Below are 12611 nucleotides of genomic sequence, written 5' to 3'. Positions count from 1 at the left end.
CATTTGGGCTTATGGGTTGCTGTAGTGGTCAGTCCTGTAAGGCCTGGGCCACTGTTTATTTGGAGGACTGTCATCTGTCATGTTGTGGGTTGTTTTTTACTCTTGACTTTTATGTCTTTTAACTCTTTGGGGGGGGGGCACTACCCAGCTCCCAAATAAAACACATGGAGTCTTATTCTTTCTTATAGTTGCCCAGCCTTAGCTTGGCCTGTTTCTTGCCAGATTTTCTTAACTTAAATGATCTCGACTACCTTTTGCCTCTGAGCTTTTCCTTTTCTTACTTCTGTGTATCTTACTTTCACTCTTACTCTGGGTGGCTGGCCCCTGACTTCCTCCTCCCCTTGTTCTTTCATTCTCTTCCTCATTTTTCCTTCTATTTATACTCTGTTGGCCAGCCCCGTTTACCCTTGCTCCTGCCTTGCAATTGGCCATTCAGTTCTTTATTAGACCATCAGGCGGTTTAGACAGGCAGAGAACCACAGCTTCACAGAGTTAAACAAATGCAGCAGAAACAAAAGTCACACACCTTAAAATAATATTCCGTAACACTGTCACTTGCCCCGAGCTCTCTGTGTGTTTCCCTCATCAATTTAGGGACTTCTCCAGCAGGTTTGACTTCATAGCTGTGCCATTGTTCTACCCTGGCTGTTGGTAGGGCCTACTAAGTATTTTTAAATACAAGTATATTAGGTTTTAAAAATAAAACTCTAATATAATTAGAGGCAAGGATGAGGAAATTAGCAAGGGCTAATTGTAGAAGAGTGAAATAAACTTCTGGGCAGACAGGGCAGAATTTCTACTGAGCTGTGCATATATATATATATATATATATATACACACACACACACACACACACACACACACACATGGATTTACATGGATTTGTTATGTTACTCATTGAGAGAATAAAAGCTGTTGAGATTTTCTTGGCTATTAAGCCATATAAGAAAAATAATGATTGTAAGAAGCCTGGATTTTACAGTTAAGAAACATGATTCCAGAAGTCCATTTGAAACACTCTTTTATGCAGTCAACAGATCTTTATGGAGAACTTTTCTATGTGCTGGAGATGGATTATTAAGATAAGGAAGGCTCTCATTAACTGTGGGCCATAAACAATACTCTGTTTAATATAATCTGTGTAAATAGTAGGATGTCATTGTTAAGAAAAAATAAAGCAGAATGGTAGCAAAAATGTGACAGGTGGAGGGGTCCTGTGTTGGAGAGGATAGTCAAGGAAGGCCTTTCTAAGAAGGTGGCATTTGATCTGAGATGTGACCGGTGAAGTCCACCATATGAAAACATCGGAGAAAAGCCTTTTAGCATCAGCCTGGATTGGGAAAAAGCTCCACGGGTTTTTAGGGCTGAACACAGGCTGTGTGGCTTGAGCAAAGAAGAGAGATGAGGCGAGGGGGTGTCGAAGAGAAAGGCCTTGTCTGTGCTGTGTCGGCCTTGTGGGTCATAGTAAAGAGCTGGCTGTTCCCAGCTGCTGAGTGTGTGAGTAAGAGAGTGACCCAGTGTATTGGAATCATTTTGGACCAGTAAAAGAAGCAGGTTTGTAGTCAGGCAGAAATGGGAACAAAGAGATCAGTGGATGGGGATAGATGATGGAGAAATGGAAGTAAATGCAGTTTCTGTATTTCTGGTCTGAGAGGCTGATAAACAGATTGGCAGTCAAATCAGTTGAGGTGCGAGAGAGCAGACTTAGGCTGCAGGGAGGCAGGAAGCCAAGCCACACATTTTCACATGTTAGACTCAACAGTTTATGTTGAGTAAAGATTGTAAACACTCATATACCTATTATCCAAGGGCTTACTTCATACCACTTTGTGGACCCTCTTGACACACCAGCCATTATCTCTTATTTTAATTGTTTTCTCTGAGAATAAGAAGCAGTGATTGTATTTGCTTCCTGATACAAAGTCAACACTTTGGCTTCCCCCATGGTTATTTATAAAGCTGTGGACGAGTGTGACCCAGGCTTTTGAAATCACGGCTGTGTTTGTTGTTTACAGGAGAATTTTATATTACACGTCATTCGAATCTCTCGGAAATCCACGTTGCTTTCCATCTCTGTGTGGATGACAATGTGAAATCGGGAAATATCACTGCTCGGGATCCTGCTATCATGGGACTCCGAAATATTCTCAAGGTTTGCTGTACCCATGACATCACAACAATGAGCATCCCTCTCTTGCTGGTGCATGACATGTCAGAGGTGAGCGGAAACTGTGGCCTTCCCGAGCGGCCCACGTAGAGTCCTGTTAACATCTACAGGGTTCCTTCTAATGGGTGGACTTTTGTATCTCCTGTCGGGTCAGCTGAATTCAGTGACTTATAAAACAATGAACAATGCTCCGAAGACTATAGTTTGCTTGATGTTAGTAAGCTTGGAATTCTAGAGAATCTTTAGCTTTCAATAAGAAATGTGTCCTCCAGCCTTCCTTCTACCACCCCTCCCCTCCACTTCCTCTTCCATCTCTGGTTTTGCTTTAAGAAGCAGTGGATTTACCTTCACAGTTACTGTGGGGTGAGTCACAGGTGACTCAGTGGGAGTGGGGTGAGGGAGATGGAGTCATGACGAATTTTCCAGGAAGCAGACTCCAGAGACCAGCATCTGGTCCAGAGGCGCAGATCTGGTTTAGTGTGTATGTTCACTGGCATATATGCATACATTATCTAGTCAGCTAAGGTCATATTAAGTTACTGTCCAGTGAGTCCAAAGGGCATGTAACCCACGTTATGTGAGGGTATACAGCCAGGAGGGCAGCATGTCGAGGTAGTGTGTCTGTGGACAAAGGGCATGAAGCAGGCAACATCCTGGGCTTTAGCACCAAATTAAAGGGTCTCCAGTTAGCTGAGACTGCATTATGAGTCATCTAGTGTTCCAGACTCAGGTCTGCTCAGACAGCCACAGGAGGTGTTGGTGCTTCTCATGTTCCTTGTCTCTTAGTGACACCACCTGAACAGAGACTGACCCCTCAATTTACACTTGCCATTGGTCAATGCTAAGATAAGTTTGCATTTTCTGAGTATGCATTAGTAGGCAATGGAAAGAAACTTTAAAGAGCAGAAAGAAGCCGTTTTCTCAAGGATATGTCTTTTTGACAGTACAGATATTACCTTATACAGTTGAGATGGGGCAAAATCGCTTACCTGTCTTATTAGGTGCTGTGATTTACTTGGCATTTTTAGTTGCACGGAGTTTCTGTCGTTGCTTCCCTTTGGCTGTCTTCCCTCACTCATGTAAAAACTAAGTATAGGGAAGAAGTTGTAGAAATTAAAGTCTGAGATTCAACCTCAAATAAACTAAAGGAACATATGAGCTGCAATCCATGTGTACGCAGATAAGTCCTTTTGTGGGAGTCCACTCTGTAAGCAAATGAGCCTTCTTCAGGACAAGCAGACACAGAGCTGCCAAGCAGGCATGGGCATGGTTTTTGTTTTATTTGGGTGAGGAATGAAGGAAGTGTGGGTATTTTATATATATATTTCATTTATTCATTTGATATAGTCTTGCTCTGTAGCCTTGGCTGACCTGATACTCATTATGTTGCCCAGACTAGCCTCAAACTCATGATGAGATCACAAACCTCTTGCCTCTGCCTCCACAGTACCAAGATTACTGGGGTGTGAGCCCTTGCACTAACCAGAGGGATTAGTAAAAGTTGTATGCTGTGAAGATTTAGTGAAGGAAGCTTGGTTATTTGATGACTGTTTTGGTTAGGGTTACTATTGCTGTGATAAAACACCATGACCAAAAGCATCTTGGGGTAGAAAGGGTTTATTTGGCTTACACTTCAACATCACTGTTCATCATTGAAGGAAGTCAGAACAGGAGCTCAAACAGGGCAGGAACCTGGAGGCAGAAACTGATGCAGAGGTCATGGATAGGTCAGTACTGACTCTTTCCCTCTGGTTTGTCAGCCTGCTTTCTTATGAAACCCAGGACCACCAGCCCAGGAATGATACTGCCCACAATGGACTGGGTCCTCCTCCATCAATCACAAACTAAGAAAATACCCTACAGGTTTGCATACAACCAGTTCTAATGGAGGCAGTTTTTTAAATTGAGGTTCCCTTCACTCAGATGACCTTAGTTAGCTTGTGTCAAGTTGACATAAAACTATCCAGCACAAGACCACAAGTTATTACTAAAATAAAAAATAGTGCAAATGTTTTATTATAGAAGGGATTATAGGGAACTAAGCCCCCATTCAGACTGATTGTATTTCAGAAGGCCTCATTTTAACCTTGTAACCTGTATAAACACTGTAATAATCAGTTCCATCTAAGTGAGGATGCTGGGTGATTTCCAGCTTACACTGTAGTCTGGGGTCTTTGCTCAGTGAGCACATGGTGGTTTTAGTCCAAAGGATTGTTTTCCTATCCTACGGTGGCAGCCCCACACTTGCCTATTCTCACTCCCCTGTGTGGCATCAGGAAGATGGACAGTGCTTTGTAAAGCTTCATTCTGTGGAGACAGTTTCAGAGATCCTCACCAACTAGTCATCTCCAAAAGGTCCCTAGGGAGTGACACTGCAGTGGACTCCTGCCACAAGGAAACATCCACACATTCCTGCAGCTGGATTCCTGGTTAACCAGCTTATAAAAATGGTTGTACGTAGGTGGGAAACAACCTCAAAAACAGTTTCCAAAAGTCACTCAGTTCAGATTGACTTCCAGACATCTGATACGACAGGGTTCCCTCTCCCACAGTATTACAAAAGCTGCCCTTCAAGCTGGGACAGCCAGCTGCAGAACATTAACTTTGTTTCGGAAGTGTCCAATTTAATTCACAAAAGTAGATTGAGCCACAGGCCTCCCATCTGCTGTATTTAAACATCCTTCAAGGTCGGGAAGTTTATTCGACAAACTCAGATGGCACAGCCCAGGATATAGAGGTGTGGGGTAGGTTTTGTGCAGGGATCCCAAAGTGTTCTCAGATGGTGTTTCTCTTCCTCCAGCAACCAGGATTTCTGGATGTGGGTGCCACACATTAAGGTGTCAGAGTGATGGTGAGGTCTGAAATAGCCCCTGATAGCCCTGACAGACAAGAAAGCTGTAGAATTATTTGCAGCTTAAAAAGAAAGAGGAAGTGGAAAACAAGCCAGCTTGGGGTGGGACATGTTGCTTTTATCTATCTGTGATCTAAAGACACTGTCCTGTTGGAGACAGGCTAACCTAAAGCGGTTGGGTCTGCAAGTCCGGAACCCTGTGTTCCCTACTTTGTTCACTGTTGACTGCTGGAATCCTTTGGGGTTGTGGCTTTTGTAATTGCATTAGAAATGAAGTGGTTTTGAGTACAGCTACATGGTGTATACAAGCATTATGTTCACAGACTCAGCACCTCTGTAACTCATACCCAACTCATATGCAGAACAGAACGTTTCCTGTACCCTGGAAGCTGCTTATGAACTCACAGCTACTTAAGCCCTTTTCCATGTAAAAACATCCCTGATTTTCACTTAAAAGTGGGGTCTAAGGACTGGGGAGATGGCTCACTGAATAAAGGTGCCTCCTACTGAGCCTGACAGCTCTAGAGTGACCTCCAGAACCACATTAGTAGCAAGAAAGAACTGATTCTTGATAAACAGATGAGGGGGAGCATTGAGGAAAGAAGTGTTGAAACCTGTCTGAAATGTGGGTCATCAGGTCCATGTCTGGAGTGTTTGGCTCTTGTTCCTCTCATTCAACACTAAGTTTGTGAGGCATGACCTTGTCTTTGTGTTGTGCTTGTGGGTTCTTCTTTCTCATTGTTATATAGAACATGATGTGGTTCAGCTGTAATTAGTTAGCCGTTTTTCTACTTAAGGACATTTGGGTGTTTTCTAGATTTTCCTTTTGTTAAATTTAAACCTCCAGTCAAAGTCAAGAAGTTTATTGTACAAACTCAGATGGCATAGCCTAGGATATAGAGGTGCAGGTTGTACAGGGTCCTGAATCACTGTTATTACTGTAATGCTCCTGTGAACACCTTCTACGTCTCTTTTGGCAATTCTGTCATAAATAAACTTAGAGATGTGACTATTAGTTAATGGATATGTTTATGATTACCTTAGACAGCTATGGCCAAATTGTCTTCCAAAGTGGTTGTAAAGCCATGCTGTATTTTAATGTGAAAAGTAAGAAGCTGGATATGATGGCTTAAGACCTTTAATCCCAGCACTTTGTAGACAAAGGCAGATGGATCTTTGCGAGTTCAAGGCCTGCTAGGCCTACACAGTGAGATCCTACCCACCTCCCCAAAAGAATCAAAGCTGTGTGTTCACCCTCTGCAATGGCTATAAAATTTATTTATAAGAATGTTTCAAATATCTCAGGGGCACATACATGATAAGAAAAGAATCTTGTATTCCTTTACACTGGTGCGTGAACTTATATCTAGCTTCGAAGACGTGGAGTGGAACCTAACATGACACGTTGAGGCTTAGGCTTGCTTTCATACCTGTAATCTTAACCTTCAATCGGCTGAGACAGGAGGATTGCCAAGAGTTTGAGACCAGCCTGGAATGTGTAGCAAGATACTGTCTCAAAAAGTAAAAAAGAAGCCAGGTGGTGATGGTGCAGGCCTTTAATCCCAGCACTCGGGAGGCAGAGGCAAGTGGATCTCTGTGAGTTCGAGGCCAGCCTGGTCTACAAGAGCTAGTTCCAGGACAGGCACCAAAGCTACAGAGAAACCTTGTCTCAAAAAACAAAAAAGAAAACAAACAAAAACTCCAGTACTTCAACTTTAACCCTAATCCAAATATTCAGGTGTCCATGTATGGGCATTACTTTTAGATAGAGGATATTTTTCTTATTAAAATCACAATTGAGAATTAATTTCAGTTTTAACTCTTTAGAATCTATTCTGAGTACAATGCCTATTTATGATACATAGTATAATAGTGTGGCCCAGTTTTCTGCCTTGGTTCCAAATTCCAAAGTGTGTCATTTGATCTGTTAGCTTTTGGTGGATTTCCAACACTGTGCATTCACTAAGGCATTTTGCCAAGACTTAGTCACTTTGCCAGTATATAGGACTTACATTCCAAATTCTGTTGCTGCTGCCTATCCCACTAGGTCTCTATCCCATCTACAACAATATATTAAAGTTTGTTTCTGGGAGTGAGCTTGTGTAACCACTGGCCACATCCCATGCTAACAAGCAGTGAGTCATGTCGTCTTGTGGCCTTCTGAACTTCTGAAGGCTCTTCTTTTAGGCTAAGGGCTTTTTGAGGGGGGTATTTAGTCTTTTAAATTTTGTTTTACATGTGAGTGTTTGGCCTGCATGTGTGTCTGTGCATCATGTGCATGCCTGATACCCCGGGAGGTCAGAAGCAGGTCACCTGCAGCTGGAGGTTCAGATGGTTGTAAGCTGCCCTGTCAGTGCTGGGAGTTGAACCTGGGTCCTATGCTAGAAGAACGGGTGATCTTAACTGCTGAGTCATCTCTCCAGCCCACTTAGGCACTAGTTTTTATCAGGAAAAACTAAGTGACAGAATAAGAAAACTGGCAAACATCCAACTTATTTATGAGATGGAATTGCTATGTAGATAGATACATGAGAGATTTGGGGAAAACATTTAGCTGTCTAGCATTTCTTTTCAGACTTATAGAAATGAGCAAGAGTTGGTTAAAAGTATATTGTAATGACAGTGTGACTTGTCAGTACATTAGATTGTGTTGAGACGATAGCCTGCACCTCATAGCTCTGCTGGGATCATGAGTCTTCTAAGTAAGCATCAATGACGTTGTCAGTTCATGCCATTCTGAAGAGTTCAAAGTTCCTAATTTATCTCACAGATATTTGTTTTAGGCCATATATTAATTAATCATGTATATAAGCAGTAAGGAAACATGACGTAAATGGATAAAATGTGATGCTTTTTGGACAAGACAGGCAGGGAAAAGATATGATCGCTTTTCCTTTATACTCACGTGCAGTGCACTGGATTCTCTCAGCTCCGGATGCACTGCAGTCTCCCATCCATCGTTAGCACTGTTACCTGATGATCATGTGTCTGGACAGCTTGTGCTCTATACATTGGTGTCAGCTGACCGTTCAGAAGCCCTCTACTCCCAACTCACAATTAGTCTTTTTCCTGACCTTGACGTGGTGTTGATAAGTTCTTTAAGTTGTAAAACAAAATACAGTCTGGTGGTGCATTTATATATGTAAAACAAGTGCTTCGTTAAAATCGTGATGCTTCATTCAGACTTTTGCTGTGGGGTTTCAAAAATATTGTTTGCAGTAATAGTTTACGGTAATGCAAAAACTCAGTTATACCTTTGATTTATTCATACATGTGATTTTTTTGTAGATTGAATAATCTATTTGATAATATAACTTTAATTTTTTTTAAATTTCATTTTACATTCCAACCACAGTTCTCCCTCCCACCCCTCCTCCCACCTCATGGGAGCTGAAGAGAGGGGTCAGCAGTTAAGAGCACTACCTACTTGTGATTTTTAGTAAACATTTATCATCATAAGTGTAAGCCCTCGAGGCATGTAAGTGGCCAGGCCTTCCCCTGGGCCCTCCAACTGCCAGGTTCCACCCACAAAACACTCTAACTATCCTAAGGGGGCTGGAGTAGAAAGTTCAAGTTCAGGACTTGAAATCCCATCAGTCCCTACCTTGGAAAGCTCGCCCCCCCCCCCCCGAGAAACCTTATATAAAATAAACCTTGCCTTCTGCTCAATTCTCTGCTGCTTCTAGCAGAGGTAGCCACACACTACCTTTCAATAAATCTTTTCTCCCAATAAATCTCTTGTGTGAGGTTTGTTGTAAGGTGTGACTAAGTATAAAATATTCTGAATTCCAAAAGTTTAAAAAAACACCATAATTAAATAGCAAACAAATTTATAATTATGAAAAGATTTGCAGAATGGGAAGATAATTCTGGTAGCAGTGCAAAGAAATAGAATGTAAAGTGTTATGCTCACTAACTTGCTATGGAAAATCACAAGGTATTGGCATAGCCTGGTGTATCCATGTGCATATTGGCTAAATATTAAAAATCAAAATGAAGAAAATGTATACATCTCACTCATGAGGTTGTCTATAAGCTACTTGCTTATTACCATTACTTCAGTGATAATGTATTATACGGTAAATTAAACATTTTAGTTCACTTGCAGTTATTAGACAACTTAACAGAATTATCCATGCTAACATTAAATGTTTATTTGGTGCAGTAACTATGTCACTAGCTGACTTTAAAATTAATTACCTAGGAACTTTCAAGAATATGTTCATCTTTAAGTCCTGTTTGCTAGGCTCATTAAGCCAACTTGCATTCCATAAGTATAGTTTATTGGGTAGAAGCTGTATGTCTAAAAACCAAAGAAATAGAGTTGGGTTGATTATCATGTTAGCCTGGATTTATCTGAAACAGGAACACTCCACATTACAAATAAAGATCTGATGATATGGGTTTTGGTTTTTTATAAAAATTTTGCTGAAAGCATATTTTTGTGTGTGTTTTTAGGAAATGACTATCCCCTGGTGCTTACGAAGAGCAGAACTGGTATTTAAGTGTGTCAAAGGTGAGCATAGCCTGTGCGCAGCAGCTACTATGTAAACCTCATCCCCTTATTGAAAGAAGAGCAAGCCAAAGGAATGACTCAAAAGTTGCCTCTGTTCCTGGTCCTTCAGAAGATGTTTAATCAGTCAAATATTTCATAATAGACTGTGTAATTTTATCTTTATCAGTTACAAAATAAACAGATGTCTAGCCAATCGAAACAGAAGGATATCTGGGTACTGTGTTAGTGTTTCACGTGGTGCTGAAACAAAATGCCTGACAAAGTCAAATTCAGAAGGGTTGTATTTTGGCTCAGACTTTGAGGTTGCAGTCCATCCGGCAGGGAAGACTGGCTGTAGCAGTACATTTCATCTGAGTCAAGAAAGAGGTGCATGCTGGTGCTCGGGTAGCTTTCTCTTACTTCTGTGGTCTATGAGCCCAGCCCATAGAGTGGTCCACCCCACAGACATGCAGAGAGCATCCAGGGTGATTCTGGATCTCGTCAAGAGGATGGTTCATATAAACTACCACAGATGCTGTTTACACTTTGCTGGTTCTGACTGCTCTTGGTTGCCTTTTATTTTCTTAAAAAATAGAGTCAAATACTATACTAACTTTTCATAATCTGTTTTATCTTCATTCTGTGAAGGTCATGTAGATCTTTGAGCATGTTGACAAAACTGCTAATCCTCTCTGGCATAGGGAATTGGAGAGTGTGGGTCTTTATCTGTCCTAGAGGCTTAGCCTTTCCTTTGACCAGTGGCTCCCTGAGAGGTCAAGACATGAGGCCCCACAGAAAAACCCCTCTCATCTTAGTAAAGGAGCTCTTAACACAGCAACCTGTTGTCTGTTTTAGGTTTCATGATGGAGATGGCTTCATGGGATGGAGGAATTTCTAGGACAGTGCAATTTCTGGTACCACAGGTGTGTTATCTGAACAAATCCCACCCCAGTCCATAGCAGTATCATCTGAGTAACTTCCACTCCAAACTAAGGTCTTCTAAGATATTCTTCAAAGACACAGCCAAGTACCTCCTTAATCTCTTCCATACACATAAAGCATAGCTTCCTTACTTTAAGGGGAGAAGTATATTTGGATGCCACACGACACTTAGTGTACTCTCAAAGATGTGAGCACCTACCTCCTGCTATGAAGATTGTAGAGGGACACAAGGAAGATCATTAGAGATGATTCTGAACTCTGTTTTTCAAGACTGAGCCTCACCCTTGCTGACCTGAAACTCAATCTGTAGACCAGACTGACCTTGACATCACAGAGATTTACCCACCTCTACCTCCCAAGTGCTGGGATTGAGCCATTGATACCACTGATACCTGTAACTGTTGATACCTTCAACAGTTCTGAATTCTGTTTAGAACTTAGCAAAGCTAGTGGAAAACTAGTGCCGTTGATTAGGAGTTTTTCTAGTAATCAGAATCTTTACTTGACATGTCTGTATGTTGCCAGAGGGTTGGAACTAGAAAAATACACCAATCTATGATTACTAAATCAGTCATGAAAGATAATTTTCACATAATTTATATCCCTATCTAGATTGAGACCCACATTTTAAATACTTAGAAAAAATGGAAATGTCAGTGATGACCTAACAAGTGCGAACTTTTTCTCTTGTTTTCCTCTTACAGAGCATTTCTGAAGAAATGTTTTATCAGCTGAGTAACATGCTCCCCCAGATCTTCCGGGTCTCCTCAACTCTCACTCTGACATCCAAGCACTAAACCCTAATGCACTAAACCCTAATGAGAGCGTTTCTCACCTCTCTGGGAGCAAGAACTATGCTGGAATCCTGTCAAGAAGAAGGTGCCCAGTGGAACCTGCAACTCAACCACCTGTTAAGTTATGATGGAAGATATCAAATATTCCAAAAATGTGTGTATTTTGCAGACTAGAGATCAGCTCCCAATTGAAGCATTTTCTCAGAAAACCCTTCATAAAATAATATCTCTTTTTTTACTTATAAGTCCTCTCTGTGAATGATAATGTTAAAATGTTTATCAAACATGGACACTTACCAGCATGTTCATTATAATTCCATGGAGCCCTCTTGACTTTCTAAGTCATATCAAATACAAGCATAATTAGTCATACATTGTCAAATCAGAATTTGAATATACATTGCAAGTATATGTTTCTTTGAAAGTGTTTTGTAGTAATATAAATACACCAGACAAATGTACTTGTTTTAAATTCTCCTGTTTCAAACCCTGGCTTTTAATCTACTCTTTCTAAGGTTGTATAAATTAGAGTCGGAGAAGGCTTTGAATTCTTTACCGCTGTCTCACCTTCCTTCTGTGACCTTACCCCATCTATTAATAACATTTCGTGGGCTGGGAAACTGTTCTTCTTAGCCAGCCTGATGTAAGTTAGTCTAAACCTGCACCTGGCAGCATTACAGTGTTCAGTAACATTGACACCCGGGGTCATTTTCATGGCTCCATTTTCCCTAGCTTCTGTTCTGTATCCATTCTTCTACACCTGCTTCGGTTGCAGAAATTGCATTCAAATTTCTGTCCCCGGTGTTTAGCCTCCTTTATCACAATTGGCTTTTGGTGCACTCTTCCCTCAGAGGCTCTTGTCAGGTGTCCCATGTGTAGATTATTTGCTGAGAGCCGTGAGTGCACTTTTAAAAGGCATCCCAGAAGCAGAAGCTTCTTCACGTCCAGGGCAGCAGGATGACGTGGAGTCTTTGGGTCAGATGAAGTGGTATTTCTTGACTTCAAGAAAACAAACCAGCCTTCTCTTAAGTATGCCAGAGTATTAGAACTATGGCAGACACTTTCTTGTAGACAGAGTGCTTTCCCATGGAGGGATGTCTCATGGTTTGCCACTCAAGGAAAAGATGTAACACCCAGGCCACACTATGACCATCAGACACTGATTTTTCCAAGTTCTTTGCCAAGGGGCCTGGCACTACTTATGGAGATTCTCCATTTCCTTGAAGAAATGGTCTTTCGAGCACTATTGTTCTTGTTGGGATTAATTCTGATGCAGCGGATAGACAGAAAGCAGAGATGCAGAGGTCAGGATCAGAGACTGTTTCTGTTCATAAGCTGGCAGGTCTAGCTGGGGTAGGTATC

General features: G+C 41.4%; 1 protein-coding gene across 4 annotated transcripts in view; it reads left to right on the top strand.

The window, feature by feature from the left end:
• Nucleotides 1-11804, top strand: part of Ferry3 (FERRY endosomal RAB5 effector complex subunit 3) — a 38137-nt gene extending 26333 nt beyond the window's left edge. For all 4 annotated transcript variants that reach the window (XM_075982696.1, XM_075982697.1, XM_075982698.1 and 1 more), the window contains exons 11-14: nt 2016-2218; nt 9477-9534; nt 10369-10436; nt 11160-11804. In XM_075982696.1, coding sequence (XP_075838811.1) covers nt 2016-2218; nt 9477-9534; nt 10369-10436; nt 11160-11252 — 422 coding nt within the window. In that variant the 3' untranslated portion in view covers nt 11253-11804. The remainder of the gene's footprint in view (nt 1-2015; nt 2219-9476; nt 9535-10368; nt 10437-11159) is intronic.
• The last annotated feature ends 807 nt before the right edge of the window (nt 11805-12611 follow it).

Source organism: Microtus pennsylvanicus, chromosome 8, assembly GCF_037038515.1.
Source record: "Microtus pennsylvanicus isolate mMicPen1 chromosome 8, mMicPen1.hap1, whole genome shotgun sequence".
Classification (NCBI taxonomy): domain Eukaryota; kingdom Metazoa; phylum Chordata; class Mammalia; order Rodentia; family Cricetidae; genus Microtus; species Microtus pennsylvanicus.
Note: the sequence above shows the minus strand (reverse complement) of the source record. Positions and strands in the feature narration are given on the sequence as shown.